The sequence below is a fragment of the Patagioenas fasciata genome, chromosome 4 (assembly GCF_037038585.1).
Source record: "Patagioenas fasciata isolate bPatFas1 chromosome 4, bPatFas1.hap1, whole genome shotgun sequence".
Taxonomy (NCBI): domain Eukaryota; kingdom Metazoa; phylum Chordata; class Aves; order Columbiformes; family Columbidae; genus Patagioenas; species Patagioenas fasciata.
The window spans coordinates 14833734-14851949 of NC_092523.1; the positions used below are offsets into that span (position 1 = coordinate 14833734).

The 18216-nt window shown below is 37.7% G+C and overlaps 1 protein-coding gene across 3 annotated transcripts in view; it reads right to left on the reverse strand.

Moving 5' to 3' along the window:
* The window catches only part of SLC2A9 (solute carrier family 2 member 9), a 146586-nt gene that overhangs the window by 77666 nt on the left and 50704 nt on the right, over positions 1–18216 (reverse strand). For all 3 annotated transcript variants that reach the window (XM_071808576.1, XM_071808575.1, XM_065837793.2), the window contains 2 exons: positions 8161–8262; positions 6247–6322 (listed from right to left, as the gene is read on the reverse strand). In XM_071808576.1, the coding sequence (XP_071664677.1) occupies positions 6247–6322; positions 8161–8262 (178 nt within the window). The remainder of the gene's footprint in view (positions 1–6246; positions 6323–8160; positions 8263–18216) is intronic.

An 18216-nucleotide genomic window follows, 5' to 3' on the forward strand; every position in this document is an offset into this window, starting at 1 on the left:
GATTACTTCAAAGCATGTATATTATTAAAACAGTCTACCTCCTCCCACCCTTTCATTTAGTTAAAAGACAGGCATCATACCTAACCTCGCCCACCACAGTTTCCTTTCCCATCTCTGCAGCATTGCCTCCTCCATTTATCAACACTGGATAGAAGGACGTTAAACACAGTATTCTTCTAAGGAAGACACATTATTAAATCTCTTCATACAAAGAGAATGCATGGAAATGCTTTATGCCAAGTTTCCAAAGTTCTCAGGGTCTCAACTGTGTCTTTGTCATGCTTACTTCCATTGGGAAGCCCATCCCAACATTGCTGTAATCCTCAGTTAAATCAGTTGCTTGATTTTTTTCCCCCATATATTCTACCATCTGGGGTGAATCTCTTGACACACGGCAGAAGAGACATTCTCTGGTTCAGAGAATGTACATCTAGTTGTTATATACAAATTGGAACAGCATAAAACCCAAACACTGAAAGACCCTCATCCCAGAATACATGACAGCCTCCCTGGCAGGTGGGGTCACAATCCTGGCAGGCAAATAAGGAAACTGTCCCCAGATTTCCCTGGGTCAGCTGGTTTTATTGTTGTTGGTGGTTTCTTGTTTGTGTTTGTGGTTTGGGGTTTTTTTGCCTTTTTGTTTTGTTTTGTTTTGAACTATTTGGTGGTAGATAAAAGGGGTCAATCTCCATCAACTTCATAAAACTAACTCCAATCAGTCAATGTACACACATGCCTACAGATATTTTTCAATTCACCCAGCAAAATCACAAATCACTTGCATGGTGACTATTGCAACGGCACAATGGGTGAAATGGGAATTCAAGTGAACAGATAAAGCAGAACCTACACACTTTCTGTTTAAGTCAGATTTTTAGTGAGGTTTTCCTGAAAGAGACATAGATTCTGCAAGCACAGTCAAACCTACTCCGGTGTCCATAAAGATGCAGCCACACAAGTTTAACTGAGAAAGTAGGGATAACTGCTTTTAGCTTTTCCTTTTTCCATAAATAGTACCTAAGACAAGCTAAAAGAAGGAAGACATTTCACATGTACCTAAGGCCATCTATCACTACCCAAATTTCCAAGGAGCTGCAAATTGTTTACCCACTCACTAAAGGCATTCCAGTTCAACACATTTGCTCACGACACCTAACCCGAACAGCACAAATGCTTTGTGGAGATACTGAAAATGTTCCTGTGATTTGTTTTCTCCATTGATTTTTTTTTTCTTGTTCTCTCCTTAGGACCCAGAACTAATCCCCTTAGTCTGTTCTATGCACTCTTTGCCGGATGACAATTCTTCATTTGAAACACACCATATATTTATTTCAGATCAAGTGTGTGAACAAGAAAAATATTTCCATGAAACTCCTGCCTTTTCCTTGAAGGCAAACTGTAAAATTATTTACTAATGTGTTCCCATAATCAAAAGTAATATTGGAAAATGTTTGTTTGCAACCAACTACCTTCACTCATGTATAATTAACCAAATGGGGAGAGGGAAGCAACTGTCCGGAGCAGTGTAGCTCCTTAATCTCTAAAACAACAAGCAATTTGTGAAGGGTATTTTTCTTTCAGATCATAGATTGACTATCTTTAACATAAAGGTCCCTTTAATTTTTAATAAATGCATGAAAGCTTTCCACTGTTTGTCTTTTGGTAAGAATGAAGTACCAAATCACGTGCATGCCTGAACGCACTTGTTGGCACTACTGTTTCAGTCCCTAGAAATATGCCTGAAAAACATCTGCAAGCTGAAAAGCCAAGTTCGGAAAAATGAAACAAGTGAAAAAACCCCACAATTTATAGTAGCAGCTGATCCTAGCTGTAAAGGAGCATATGGGACTCATCCATATGCTATCAGAGAGTGGGAGACCACACAACATCTAAGCTATCAAGAAAGTATCAGATGTTCTAACAAGAGAGAAAATACTGTGTTTTTAAAGGCAATTTCATGCTCTAGGAGGTTATGGCAGTATTTTTATATCCTCAATTCCTCATGTTATTTACTGTTTTCAGATGGGATAATTTTTTCCAAGTACCAATAGCTCAGTGCATGTAAACTGAATTTATCCTAAATGAGTATCTGTATCGCCAGAATCATTACAAACTATGTAGGAATCACTTTGAAGAACGCTGAAATGCTCTAAATAGCTAAAGAAGGAATTAAATAAGATAGTAAGTGTTAGTAATACCATAACAATAATACCTTTTTAACCAATACAAACAAATGATACTCAGCCTTCTACAAAAGGCTACAAACATTAACAATCTGCAACTTAATAAAAATAACGAGCATACATTCATTTTCTTGGGGAAAACCTTTAACTGACCAGAAAGGTGGGAAAGCTATTCCTAAACTTCAACCTTGTCTTGTTAAACTACCAGACTGCTGCAAAAGAATACTAGATATTGAAGTGTGAAATTTTACTGCTAAAGGCTGTAATAAAATATCACTGAGAAGAAAGCAATAAGAAATAGGCATTCAGTCTGAAGAAATCTGAGGTGATAAGGTAAAAGTCTACAAGGACACAAGAAACTTGAAGAGGGAAAAAGGGGATCAATTGTTCTTCTTCCAATGCAAGACATAAAGGGCATCACACCAAGCAAAACAAAGGATGTCTTCATGCACATGAAAGGTGGTACACTTGTAGATTTCTTTGCTAAAAGAAGCTAAAATTTCACACAGTTTCAGACAGGGAATGAACAAATTAATGGAAGACTACAAAAATCCTGGAAACGCTGTCTCACTAAGACCCTAAGCTGAAAAATATGTATGAGATATATATATGGATAGACTGTATTAGTCACATATCTTAGTATACTAACTGTCACAGTGTAGTTTTCAACAAAACCCAGCCAATTTTAAATCAGTTGGTAACTGCTAGTGAGTAACACTTCCCCTATCTAGGAAGATTCAGAAACACAGATTTCCCAATGGACTACAGAGTTTTGAAATAAAAAAGCAGAAGTACACACCATTCAGTTTTGGTCTTTGTGTAGTAATTAAGGACTCAAAATCCTTGGTAACCTGCTCAACTCTCTGTAAGCTAAAACCTTTTCCTTACAGTAACAGTTCATCTTGCTTCAACTTACGCCTTCTGTCTCTGAAGCGTTCCCAGGACACAAGAGGAGCCTGGCTCTGGCATCACAACACCCTCCTCAGAGGTACAGGGGCTGCTCTTTGGTGCCCCCAAAGCCACCTCCTCTCCAGGCTGAACAGGTCCAGCTTACCCAGCCCCTTCTCATCGGGCTCCCGTCCCTGACTTGGTGACTCCCCAGCAAACTTGCTGCAGTTTATTGATGTCTCTTCTGGACTGGGAGGTAAGGGCAAAACTTGTCACAGCAACTGCACTCAAATATTGAAGTTATGCCTTGTGATACAAAAAGCAGTGGATATCTCACTTTTTGGCAATATGTTATTTGTTCAGAAAAAAATATATATGCTCTCTTCTCACTTATCCATCTTAAAACATGGCTAATAATGGAAGTTACTTTCATATTCTGAAATATAACTGTCCCCACCTAAGACATAACCAAGTAATTTAGATCTTCTAAGCCCCACTAAACAGAACAGAAAAGTTTCACTGAAGATAAATCTGGTCCCATTCAAGTCAGCTAAAATATTGCTATTGTTTTACAGAGGAACCAGAGTATGTTTCTTTCCAACTTCTTCTCAACAGCTTAAGTGTGAATTAACAAAATTTTTATAAAAAACAAAGCACTGTTCACAGCTACCAAGATATTCACACTATTATCAAGTATTACAAGTATCCGAACATACACAGGAAACATGGAGAGGCCAACTAGGTAGTTACTGGTACGGTATTAATGTTCTTTGGCGTGAAAAGCAATGAGCACAACAAAAAAGACCCACAGAAGATATAATTTTAAAGAATTTCTGTAGAAAGCAAGTAATATCAAACAAAAGCTGTTTGTCTTGCATATATCTGCAGACCCTGCTTCAAAGACAGTGCAAAGCACAACAGAAAATCCTGACCAGCATTGGTAAGAGGAAAGAAGCCAAGTTAAGAAAATCCGAATCCATTCTGAAGACTGGTGAAGTGAAAGAGAATTGTAGAGGGTTACTCTTAATACACTAAAAATACAACATGTAAGAACATATTGATCTGCAAGTCATAAAAATCAGTGAAATATGTCTGTAAAATGGAAAAAAATAACAATTTGTTTCAATGGATTTTTAGAAAAAACATTGGTAGATGTTGCAAGCTGCTGCACTTAAATTGTTTGAGCTACTTAAAACAGTGGAAAGGAAGTTTTCAAGAAGTTTTGAGTCAACATTCCATTTTACTTAGGTATCCAAATGCAAAAGCAGTTCTATTCCAACAAATTCTTCTTTTAAAAAACTGTCTCAGTCTAAGAAATATATGTCCGCAATACTAGGGACTTAGCTGAACCTGAGATTCGTTCTAAGAGAAGGACAAAGGGATTGCAAGATCATTTGCACTATTTGTCTTGTAAGAAGAGCTAGAGGTGAAGAACAGTCTTCATAGGCCACTTACAGTCCAACATCGGTTGTGTTAGTGACCCTACTCAAGCCTGTTTGACTCCCACCCTCCAGTCAGTTCCCACATGTAAAGGAATAAGCACAGAGATGAGTGGCAGACTATTTTCCCAGAAGCAAGGGGAAAAGGAATATTGTGATCTCCCAATTTTCCTCAGCTTTTCCAAAAGAGGATCCACAGCATTACAGCCACGTTCCATTAGAATCACACAAAACATCAGCAACTCTTTCCTTCCCCAAATGAACCACAATCAATTAATTAGATCACTTCAGTGGTGAAGATGTATAAACAGCTGATTAATGTTTAATGTCAAGATCTTCATAAAGAAAATGAGGCAATAAATGGTGCAGGAAAAAAACTGAGAACTCAGTGGAACAGAAGTCTTGCTTTCAGGTTCACAGCAGAACGTCTGTGAAAAACTCCTAAAAAGCAGCTAATTTTTCCCATTTTTGTGCAGAACAGTTTGTAAAAGAATCTCTGAAAATTTAAGCACTGTTTTGACATCTTATTCTGTACATGTATTGAATTTAGATTAAATTCCTCTTTATCTGTCTGCAGCTAATTTTTGTTAACATTTCATTATTTGATAACTGCAGGATCTAATTCTGATCTAGTATCCGAAGGCTAGAACAACACTGCTTAGAGAAATACTACACTGAATTAAGTATTTGTGTATTATGCCTACCTATTAAAATGCATTTTCCAAAGACATGATGCAATTAGAATCACAGGATAAATTAGGTTTGAAGGGTCTTCTGGAGTTCAGCCTCTGGTCAAAGCAGGGCTGGTTGTTCATGAACTTGTCCAGCTGAGCTTTGAATAGCTCCAAGGGCAGACACTTCACGGCCTCTATGAGCCATGTCTTCCAGTGCTTCACCACTCTCGGTGTAAAACGTTTTCTGTTATATCCAGTCACAATTGCCCTTGCTGACACTTGACTGTTGCTCTTGTCCTTTCGTTCTACACTTCTGATAAAGGTCTGGCTTTATTACATTTTTATCTTTAAACATGTTATTTGTCAAAGGAAACAAAAATGTAAAAAATTACAGGTGTATTTTCTATGAAGTTATATCCAACTCTAAGGATTCAAAACTGGGCTTGGGAAACAGATCTGATAAACTCATTACAAACCTACAAAAACAGTTACCCTGAGGGCATCAGATTTGAAATGTGTACAGTCAGTAGAGAACTGCCAGACAAGAAGCAGCTCCACCGTCAGGACATCCACCTTTTCCATCATCTTCCTAAAGAAAGCATGTGGAAACCCCCCTGCACAGCATTTCTCTGTCTTTGGAAAGGAAGAAAAGAACCACACACAACTGTCCCCCCCACTTCCTCCACCAGTGTCCAATTTGCATCCTAACAGCACTGAAATGCTAAGACAAGCATTGATAAATAAAACACTCAGCTTCCAGTTTGAGTTTTTTTATAGAGTTACAAAATCATAGTAACCCCACAGTAACAGCCAACATTTTAATTTGGCACTGATTGCAATTTAGGCACTAGTTCTCAATTATGCTGACAGCTAAGTGGGAATTCTTGCATACATGCGGTTTTATTGAGAATATTGCTATCACTTTGGGTTGCTATCACTTTTCACTGTCTTAGATCCCTTTTGATAAAGTGAAGTTCCCAACAAACAATTTGTTAACATAATGCCAGTGCAAAAATATCTGTGCTTTGATGTACAAAAAAACAGGAAAAAAGATAGGTATACCTGGTCCAATGCAGAATGATGCAATGATTGCAAGGATGCAAAATATGCTGAGGTAAGGAAGCCACTGCACGGTTTTCTGGATAGATAAAAGACATTCATGGTAAGTGTGTTGTATGTACCAATATTAAAAAAAAATCACAAATAGAGAAAGAATTGTGGAAATATTCTCTATTTCAGAATTTAGTCTAGAATTATTTTAGAAAATCATAGTATTTCTGTAGGACTTTATTAGATGATCTGTACTAAAGGTCCTGGTCTCTGCAGAATCCCTGCAGAGAAACATTAGACAAGTTCTTGCACCACAGAAGTCACAATTCTAAGAGTTTACAACTTCTTGTGCTGAAGTTCAAGCCATCCTGGAAAAAACTTTTACTTTCCATTGAACAGACTCAGCACCTCCATCCTCCTCAGGTATTTCAGCCATGTTTAAAAAGAGCAACTATGGTGGCCCAACAGAGCTCCAAAGTTTCCCATTTAAAGGCTGGGCTGAAGTCTGGATGCGACAGGGTTCCTTTCAGTAAGACAGCTGTACCTGAACCTTAGCAAAGCACGTGAAAGCCACAGTCCAGGGATTTTAGCCATAATCTGATTTTGCAGACAGGAGGGCCATGTGTGTGTGTCACGGTTTAAGGTACATGGAAAAGAGAGCAAACTATAAATAGTTCTTTAATGGAATTGTAAATAGAGTAATTTTGGAGTTCTCATGTGAGCTCAGATCCAAGGTCTCTAAGGGCACTGAAAGAGAGAAGGTGCAAAACCAGAGTAGGTACAAATTGCCCTGACATCAAGCCTATTTATTTGTTCCCCAGGTCCTTTGTTCAAAGCAATACCTAATCTCTCATACTTAACAGATTGAAACACTTCTGAAAGGAACTAAAACTGGAAGGCACTCCAGCTTCAGATATTTACAACAGTCGAAGGTCCTCACAGATCAGACTAGGTCTCAAAAGATTTTGAAGAGAATTTTTTTTTTGTTTACTTCCAATAACATCTCTCTTCTGGAGAACTATAGTTGTCATGATGGGTATGTGAAGTAAAGTTTTATTGTGCTGTAAATACAGGAATAAAACTTTGCAATGGTGTGGCACACATTTGCTAGTCAAACTGTCTTACTGACTCTCTTCAACCAAGAAACAAGTTTTGAAAGTCAAAACAATGGCAAGACACAGGAATCAAAACCAGGGGAAAAACAACTTGATGAAAGACCACCCAAACCCATGCCATTGGAGACTGTCAGTCTTACTTCCCAAAAGCTCTGAGAAACAGAAAGAAATGGCATAATTATGAAAATGGAAGCCAAGCAAGGAAAAATGACTCAGGGTCAGTATCTAAATTTGTCTAATAGTCTTCCTCTGACTGTTTGAAATTTTTGGGGAACTGACTGCTAATAACATCTGAGAACTTAAGTGCAGATGTTCTGTAAAGGCTGAATCTTTACATTTTCAATAAAAATATCAGAAATGAAACTTGAAAGAAGCAGCAAATATGGAAATTGTCCACTACTGGAAAAAAAAACCAAACATCCAAGCCTAAGAATAAGAATGACATACAAAGTAGGAAAGAAATCTAAAAAAGACTGCATTACAAATAAAGATAAAAACACGTAATATAGGTGAACTATTTACCCAACTATGCGTTAAATTGTCTTCATAGTAGTTCATGAATGCATGAATCCTTGAGTTAAGGAGACTGAATGTGACAAAGCCCATATGGCTTTTTAATGCAAAAGCTGCTATGGCTAACCATAGTACACTGAAACCAACAGATTCACAAAGAAACATAAAAGACCTTCAAATCCTTATGCCAAACTAATTAAAAGGACTGGCTTATAAAGGAATGCCAAGGTAAACAGGTATTGAGCACCTGGTTTTTAAAACAGGCGAGAGTAAAAATATGTAGTGGCTGTAGTATTACCTGTAAAGTCAGAGAGACAGTGAGCACCGCGAAGAAGACAATCATCAACCCAAACCCCCCGATGAGCAGAGGTCTGCGTCCAAGCCGCTCAATAACTAAGCCCTGGAAAACAAAAAGTGGCATTTGACTTTCTTGATAAAGCACTGAAGAACTCAGATAATGAACTACATTCTCCTTGCAAATATGAACACCAAAAACAAAACCATGAGATCTGATTTTATACTATTTATCAGCTATGATATGTTCATAACTGTGTTAACAATTGTGTTTACATAATTCGATCTCTTTGAAAAAACAAGTCAGCATAGCATCCTTATTTAAAACCCCTGAAAAAAATGGGAAACCGTCAAAAACAGTACTTGATAGTAGTCTTATGCCTGGATTTCCCCCTACGGAACAAATGTGACCATCTGTGATAAGAAGAATGTGCAACTGGTAAATTCAACTTTAATACTGTTAGCATGGTATGTTTCAAAGCTACTTCTACATTAAACTTCTTCCATAACAGTTTAATAGTAAAACAAGGACTGTACATCAGCTATATTAAACTAATCAATATGATGATAACTACAAGAGGTTTGTTTTTTTTTTTTTTGGTTGTTGTTGTTATTTATTGGTTTGTGGGGTTTTTTTAGGGAAGAAATAACTCTACACTGGTTGAACTGCTTATAAATTTGCACCAAATCAGTATAAAGGTGTTTTTGAAATATGTAATTTTTAAATGTCAGAAGTTTGAACATTTTCCACATTTCTTAATTTCAAGATCTTCCTGAATTTAAGCTTAAAAGGCTTAAAATTTAAGCTTAAAAACTTTTTAGCATAGATTAAATAATTTTTTATTAATCTGAAATTTATTTTAAATTTCTTTTTTGTCCAAACACAGAAAAAACCCCATGTACTCATGATATAGGATGCTTAATGTAACTGGAATAGTAAGATAAAACAAATCCACCTGTCAGAAAACTTTGCTCAGACAGGGGTTTGTAACACTGATAATTGTGCACTCACGCACATTTTGCATCTATATGTAATACCTGAAGATAAATCAACTTCCTTAAAAGTAATCACAAAATCTGAATACTTACCTGCTAGAAAAACACAATTAAAAGATTTTTAAAAACTGTAACATGGAACTGTCTTGTCTTTGCTCGTGTGACTCACTAAAATGGGTTCATACATACATACATCAGGTCATAATATTTAGTAGTACTATTCCTGTTGATAACTACTGGAACTGCTAATTACATTTGGCTTGCTTATGAGAAAGATAAAACAATTTCATGAAGCCTGAAATGTATCACTTCAAATAACCTGAAATCAGAATCACACAATTGTTTGCCACATCATTATTTACATGAGACTGAAGTCCCACTTTCACATCTCCCTTGAGGAAAAGACAAAATTAGTAACTAAGATTAAATCCTGAGCAACACCCTTAATTCTGGGAGAGGATGCACACTGTTCCACTGTAAGCATCTAGAAGAGACGTGTTAAAGGAAAGTACAAAGTCACCCACAGAAGAAACACCTGGTGTGGCAAGAGCTTCTCCTACAGCATCAGGTTCACTGGCAGATTTTAGGACAGGCTGCAAAACCCACCGACCCCGCACTCCGCTGAGCTGGACTTCCACGCTAGAGATATGCACCGTGTCACTGCAGAACTCAGAAAGCAGCTCTGGAGCAAGCTTTAGCGTTATTTCTTTAAATGAGGAAATATACTCATTTTGACAGTTTCCACAGCTTCCATAATAGAATTGATTTCAGAGCCATGTTTAAAATAGACTCGCACTGATGTTATTAACATTTCACATTGTGCTCACAGGGTCCAAATGTTCCAAAACTACACATGCTACACTGCCAAATCTCTACAAGATGCCAAGTATTTTCCAGGATGATTAATGAATCCATCTTGCAAATACATGCGGTCACACATACACTTAACCAAGAGACATTTTTTATGGCTATGAGTGATGAAAAGTTATCTGCAGTAGCTGCTGCACATGTAATTTGACATACCAGGTAATTTCCCTTAGTTTTTTCAATTCTGGATTGGTGGCCATGATTAAACAATCTTGATGTTACACCAGCTGGCAGGTTTTGTATTAAAACAGGGTAAGGGATGCATGTTTCTTGTATGAGACGGTTCTCATACAAAGCAAAACATGGGGGGGAAAAGTGCTAGAGGAGTGTATGCACTTGTGCTTACATGCATTGAGAATAAGTAGTCTGGACATATTCGGGCAAAACTGTGGGCTGGTAAAGAACTCCCAGTTTTAACTGAGAGCAGATAAGTACAGATACAGTCACAGTAGATCTGTGGGTTCCATATTCTTTTTACAGAAAAGAATAATAATTTCTAATACATTTAAATTCTTTTTTATTCAGAGAAAATTTGGGACAAAATAAAGCAAATCCATGTGCAGTCATTCTTTTCCCTGAGCTGATGCCAGATTTCCCAAGCATTCATCATTGCTATTTATTTAATACAGTAGCAATGAGGAACTCAAATGCTTCAGCTTCTGGGCATTCCCTGCAGTTTCTGCCACAAAGAATTTACAATTACAATCACAATTCTTGTGATTTATGGAATGGACCAACTTTGTTCACTGGAAAAAAATAAGCAGCAAATTTGTCCTTATTCACAGGGATACTATGATGCACCAGAATTGCTGAGAATTGTATAATCATTTTCAAATTTGATACGAAGTTAAGTACACTGACAACACTAACAAATCTAGGAAATACAGACTCGGAAGGTTTCTCAATTAGACATGATTAACTTGTACAGTTATGGGGAGAGACATGCCTACTTCCATTTTAAAGCTAAGGACACCTCTAATTTGTTCAAATGTGTGACCTTCCTCTTGGCCCACCAGTCCCTGCTGAAACAGTATACTATGCAGAATCAAGCTCAGGAAAAGCCAGGTGCAAGAGTCAAAACCATGGTCCCTGCCTGATAATAAATTACAAAGCTGTGGTCTCATGAAAGGCAGCATGTGTGTTTGGAAAGACGTGGGTCTGTGGCTTTGCTGGGCAGGAGGCAATGAAGAAACATCCCAGCATCCATTAGCAGATCCCACAATAGAAAAGCCTCTCAGGAAGCACCATCTTTCATCAAAGCCAAAAAGGTTTTTTGAATCATTTAAGTCTACAGTTTTTCTAACTAAAAATGATTTTATTTTTGAGGATTTCTTAAGAAAACTTATGATAATACATCAGTACCTCAAACTTCTCTGAATTGTTCGTTCTTTTCTTGATGGGAAAAAAAGCTCAGAAAAACTCTGAAGTTTCAGTAAATACTTGAAAAGAAAGGTCTAACATGTCTTATGTAACAGCAAGTTTCCCTGGTAAAAAAAAATGCTGGTTTTGAGGTTATAAACAGACAACAACTGCATTTTTAGTTATGATTATAAAGATCCAAAACTTGTTAACTTGCGAAATCACTAAGACGCTTATGACTCATAAGAAGTGGAAGATGATTCACCAGTTTTCAGGTATTTATAGTTCTGAATGCTTCACTGCTATGCACTGGTAACTGTTACCTATTGAAGACCTAAAGTCAAAACACACTATATGGTAGAGTAAATGAAATAACAAGAAATCAGTATATGCACAAGTAGAGTAAAAAAAATAATCTTACAACTGTTTTCTGTGATAACACACTGAGTTATTTGCCAAATTGTGTAGGCTAATACTTGTTTATGTGTGATCATAAACATACATTCATAGAAGACTATACTCAGTCATGGTAATTAACACAGCTAAAATTACTGAAGATACGTAAAAAACTATTGCAACCAAAATTCAACACAAACGTTTGGTGATAATAAGGCAACTGATACACAAACTCAGTTAACAGTTAACACAGCTTATTTTTTGTCTGGCAGGAAACACTTGTGAATAAAGTTAAAAAGGCAAATGTCAACCTTTTCACTTGAGTCAGCTGCAGTTACCGGGGCTGACATAATGAAAGCAGAGCGCATTGAAAAAGATCAGGCCAGCTTCTCTGGATAAAATGAATTTGTGAGTTCTACAGCGCAGATGGGAGGTCACTGAATACTATTCCCTGCTTATTTGCTGGCCCTAAATTATGCTAAGAAAACCTTATCAGATCTTTTTGACGTCTCAGATCTGTGAAAAAGCTTGATCTGCATGCTAACGTCAAGACCAACCACACTTTTTTTCTCATGTATTTTGGATATAGGTCTGAGTAACACCATACATCTAGATTCAGGTTTAATGTAACAAGCTTACTCTACATTATTTCGATTTTAAATATGAGGATTAAAATGGATAATCACATGTATATCACTGTCATATGACACAATGTGTAGTATCTTGCATCCAGGAAGAGAAGAGGAAAGGAACACTGAGGGTTATAGATAAGTTTTTTGATTCATATTGTTAAATATATCCATTTGTCTACTGTATGAATTATACTGTTGTAAAACAAACAAAGAAGTTATTTTATTTAAGTACCTAAACTGGAATTTAGAGGCTTAGCGCCAAGTTTGACCACATAAGCATAATCCTAAATAAATCTCTGGCTACCTTGACTTTCACATCAGTCTGCCCATATCTGTGTTAATGTCAGGACAGTGTGAGATCCTACAAATTTTCTGTAAGTACCAGGCTAGAGATTACTATCAGCAAAGGTTGATTGTTAAATTTCTAAGCTCAATCTCAACTATTTTGCAGTAAAGCATCCTTAATCAGCTTCCCTTGGCAGTGAAATTTTCCATTCATGAAATAAGGGTCTCCACACTCAGTGCCTGCCAGACCAGCATGACGAAGACGCAGCCCAGTTTCCAGAAGGATCGGTGCCATGATCTTGCTAGGCATGGAGGTGAGACTGACTGGCCCATAGTTCCCCAGGTCTTCCTTTTTTAAAAACGGAGGTTATATTTCCCCTTTTCCAGTCAGTGTGAACTTCACTGGACTGCCACAACTTCTCAAATATGATGGATAGTGGCTTGACAACTTCATCCACTCTCAGGACCCACGGATGCATCACATTAGGTCCCATGGACTTGTGCACCTTCAGGTACCTTAGATTGTCTCAAACCTGATCTTCTCTTACAGTGGATGGTTCTCCATACTCCCAGTCCCTGCCTTTGCCTTCTACAACTTGGGCAGAGTGGCGAGAGCACTTGCTGGCGAAGAATGAGGCAAAAAAAGTAACTGAGTACCTCAGCCCTCTCCATATCCTGAGTAACTAGGTCTCCCATTTCCTCCTGGAGAGGGCCAACATTTTCCCTAGTCTTCCTTTTATCACCAGCATACCTCTAGCAGCTTTTCTTGTTGCCATTGATGTCCCTGGCCAGGTTTGATTTTATCAGGGCTTCAGCTTTCCTAACCTGATCCCTGGCTGCTCACACAATATCTCTGTATTCCTCCCACGCTACCTGTCCTTGCTTTCACCCTCTGTAGGCTTCCTTTTTCTCTTTGAGTTTGTCCAGGACCTTCTTGTTCACTCATGCAGGCCTCCTGGCCTTTTTGCCTGACCTCCTTCTTGTTGGAATGCATCACTCCTGAGCTTGGATGAGGTGATCCCTGAATATTAACCAGTTCTCTTGGGCCCCTCTTCCCCCCATGGGCTTTATCCCATGTTACTCTACAGAGCAGATCCCTGAAGTGGTCAAAGTCTGCTCTCTTGAAATCCAGATGCTTGCTGTGCACCCTCCTCCCTGCTATAAGGATCTTGAACTCCACCATTTCATGGTCACTGCAGCCAAAGCTGCCCTTGAGCTCTACATTGCCCACCAGCCCCTCCTTGGTAGTGAGAACAAGGACCAGCATAGCACCTCTCCTCATTGGTTCCTCTATCACTTGGAGAAAGAAGTTTTCATCAACATATCCCAGGAACCTCTTGGATTGCTTCTGCCTTTAATACCACCGCCTGGGAAGCTGCTTGGTCAATATTACTTCTTTGTACTGCTGACTCTTTCTGTTCACATTTTGCCCAGTACAGTGACATAAATCTGAGTACTTTTCCACTCACAAATTTGCTCCACAAAGATCGCACACACATTTGAGATATGAAATGAGTACGAATTTGGGACTAGGGAGTAATTAGTGACATTCTGCATCTAAAAGAATTCAGTATCTTATATTCCAAATGAATCACCAAGTATTTTTTTAATTCCAATTATGAGACACACTTCGCAGTGCTTTAGTAGTATTGAGCAAAGTATACATAAATCATCTAAAAATTCACACGCAAGTGAAAATTTTGTATCAGCAAAACAAATCAGTGTGGCAGGCAATTTTGGAAGCCAACTGTTTGCTCATATAGGCAACTATTTATGGCCTCTTAAAATTAAAACTTATGAACTGCATAAATACTTCTCTTAGATAAAATTAATGGTCTTCGGTGCCAGGTAACGTTTTCCCCAAAATCAATACGCAGTAGCATATTCACTAAGGACTGTTTTTTCATCTTGCAATTTATTAGTTAAAACGAGACTTTCATTTAATGAAAATCCCATAAATCTTGTGAGTAGATGGCAATGTCTGAGAGTACTGGATCTGGGTAGATGGAGAATTTGCCTTCTGTTATGCAGGGAGAAGGAAAACAGGGTCTGGATTTCATTCACCCCAAAATACTAGGACAAATTATTAACTGATCAAACAGTCTGACAGCAGCTAGAGGAGACTAAGGTGATGAGAACAGTCAAAACAGATTTGCTCCATGCAGACTGGTGCAACTTCTTTCACTGTCAGGGAGGAAGCTGAGTTGATAGAAAGAAAATTAAAAACAAGATTGATTTTTACTTCATTAAGCCTTTTGTCACAGTTCCACATGACATTTGTGCATATGGTTTTTTTTCTTCCCAAAGTGCAGTACTGGGTACCTTTCCTTACTGAATTTCATCTTACTGATTTCAGACCACCTCTCCAATTTCTTCTGATCTTCAATAGCTCTTGCAAATATTTTTGAATTTCTCCCTTTGGAGAGTTCAGATGATATAGTTGATTATGAAAGGCTCTTTGTTACCTCTCCCATATTATTAATGGATATTTTTATGATTAATTGACCCACGGCAAACCATCACAGAATCTGACTTGATATTTCTTTGTATAACAGTGAAGGATTGATTGCTACTTTCCAATAATAGTTTTACAGTTAGCTGAGCATCTACACTGTTAGCATTTCATCCAGCCCACACCTACTGTATCTTTTTCATATAATATGTAGTTAAACTGTGAAATTCACTGCTTTAGGATGCTGTACATTCTAAAAACATATAGGAGTTTAAAAGTAACTAGACAAATTCAAAGAAAATATCATAGATACCGAAAAACAAGATGTTAGTTTCTAATTCAGGTATTCCTTCATCAACAGCTTGTCAGGATGAGGGGAGCAAAAGGGGAAAATGCCATGCTTGCTCCCCTCTTGCACACTCCTCTACTTACAGCCGAATGTGGATTATGGGTAGGTGTAGGCTGATTCTGACCTAATGTGAACAATGTTACATGGGACTGTACTAAAAGTCTTACTAAAAATCAGATTATAGCAAAACCTCTTATGAACCCTCAAGATTAAAGTATTCGTCACCCCATTTTTTCCATGTGCTATGATTGGCTGTCACTGGAATGTATTTCTTCTTATTCTGATCCCAGTGTAGCCTCAGAGTTTCATCGAAGATAACTTGGATTATTGCTTTGGGTACCATGGAGGAAATGTGTTAGGGATGAGAACACCTGTTGAAATGTCTGGAGTCCCCTTAAGATGTGCCATGCCCTAAGCAAGGAATCCCTTCTTGTATGTTAAGATCTATTAACTAACATTAAAAGAAACACAGAACAAGTCTCAGAGCCCTTTCTCATGACATCCCAAACCAGAATCATCTCACCTAAGAAAGTTGGCTTCCTTGACTTCTGTGTGATACTGCAAAAGATTTTCTACAGTCTTTTGTGGTCTACTACTGAATTATGTTTTAACTCATTGTCACAGGCTTTGGAAGGCACATTAGTAACAACTTGATGCATCACCTTCTGGGAAATGCTTAAAACATAATCTTCTCAATATAGTCATAGCTAGTCTCCTTCTGTGAACATTATATAAAGACCAAATGTGGTGTCACAGATGGTAAAATTGGATGTGGGATGTTTAATTTGAATAACATTCCATTTTATTCTATGCTGGTTTCATTGGGGCGGGGCGGGGGGTGGGGTGGGAATCTTTTCACACATTTACTTTTGCCTCCCTTTCCATTCAGCCTGTTGCCTTGTCAAAGAAATGCACTGGCAAATTGTTCTTTCTGTCCACTAAGAGTAACACAACAATTAAATTAACCTCAATTACTACAAATTACAAAAAAGCCATAGTAACCAGTCTTACTAAAGAAAAACTAAGTTTGTGGAGTCCTCTTACTGTAAAATTTAAAGAAAAAACTTCTAATAAACATATATTTGCTAGGGAATTATTTAGGTATATTCCATCCTTATTCAAAGCACAGCATCAGGTTAGATGACTTACTGCTGCGACATGCCTGTGAGTAGGAAATCTATGCAGTATTTCATTCCAGAATATACCAAACTTCTTCAAAAGCAAACTGAAATTGATGCTTCTTTCATTAAAAAGCAACTTGTCTAGCCAGTCCTCTGAATGGAACCTCTGTTCAGTACAGTGGGTGGAGAAGTCTACAAGTGACCCAAAACCATAGAGAACATGTATATTGTCACCCCAGGAAGAAGCCAGGGCACCAAGTATGCAATGCTACAACATGAAGTAAACTAGGAAGTGATGGTGTAAGCAGAAGTTGCAGCCAAATTATACAGATGACAGGAAAACAATGATGCACATTTCATTTTTCAATGTCTTGTTTACGCAGCTTTCGCTCAAGAGGATGAGGGATGGAGCTGTAGGCAAAGCAGGCTACTAGCGGGCATATCAAGTGATCTGAGAAAATGCACAGCTATAAAAGGGACAGGATGTTGTTTGCCTTTCCTCAAGGACCACATCAACATTATTACTGTTATGCTGCTACTCCCAAAAGACGTGTTAAAGGGACACTTTCAATTTTTTTCACAGTTTGAATGGTATTTTATCTCCTAAATACTATTTTCCTTCTCTGTGAACTGTATCTATTTCAATCGTTTCCTTTAGCATTCATATGGGGCTCATCAATGGATGAATCCCCAAGTATTCACACTGAGGCACAAAGTTTCATGATCACCTAACACATGCGTAATGATCGGAGATGGTACATGATTTTATTGTGGACTCTCCAATAGCTGTTTCATTTATTATACAAGAAAAAAAACCCTCTACTTCTATTACTGATTGGAGTATCTACTAAAATCCTGGCATTTATTGCTAGTAAAATCTGGTTTCTGCTAGCAAGTACAATATATTAAAAAGTACCAGGAAATTTAAGCTCTCCTCTCACTTTCTCCTGCTTCTTCCATTCTTCCCTCTAAGTAGTAGGTAAGAAATGTGCCCTTGACTTAATATTTAATGTTGTCAAATACATTTAAAAAAGGGGGCAAAAAGAGCAGCTGAGAGGCTGAGAGTGGGAGGAACTCCCCCTCCTTAGTTCTAGACATGAAAAAAATTCAGAGGAATTTACTTGTAAAAATGAGAACTCGCAAAACTTCAATTGAAAAAAACAAATTCATATTGTTGTTCTTTCGAACAGCAGCAACGAAGATCACTGAAATAAAATTAAGGCTACAAAGCAGCATTTCTCTTGAATGGAAAGAGCAAGTCTGAAGGGAGCAAAGATATCAATACATCAGCGTTACCAGAGGAACAGCAAGTAGCTTAAAGAGAAAAAGTATTAAAAACACTCCTCTTGGGCATAAAAAAGTTACCACACATACCAGGAACCAAAGCAGACACATGCACCTCATTATGTATGAACACTGTGCTCTGAATAAGCCCCACAATCTGATAGCAGAGAAGGAACTGAAAAGATGACAGACCCTATTTAGAGAATGGCTTTAATATTATAGAATCATCTCCATGTAATTTTCATCTTTTTCCACAAAAAAAGAGGTGTATTCTTCACCTAAATAACTTGCAGAATTATCATCATTATTTTTACATATA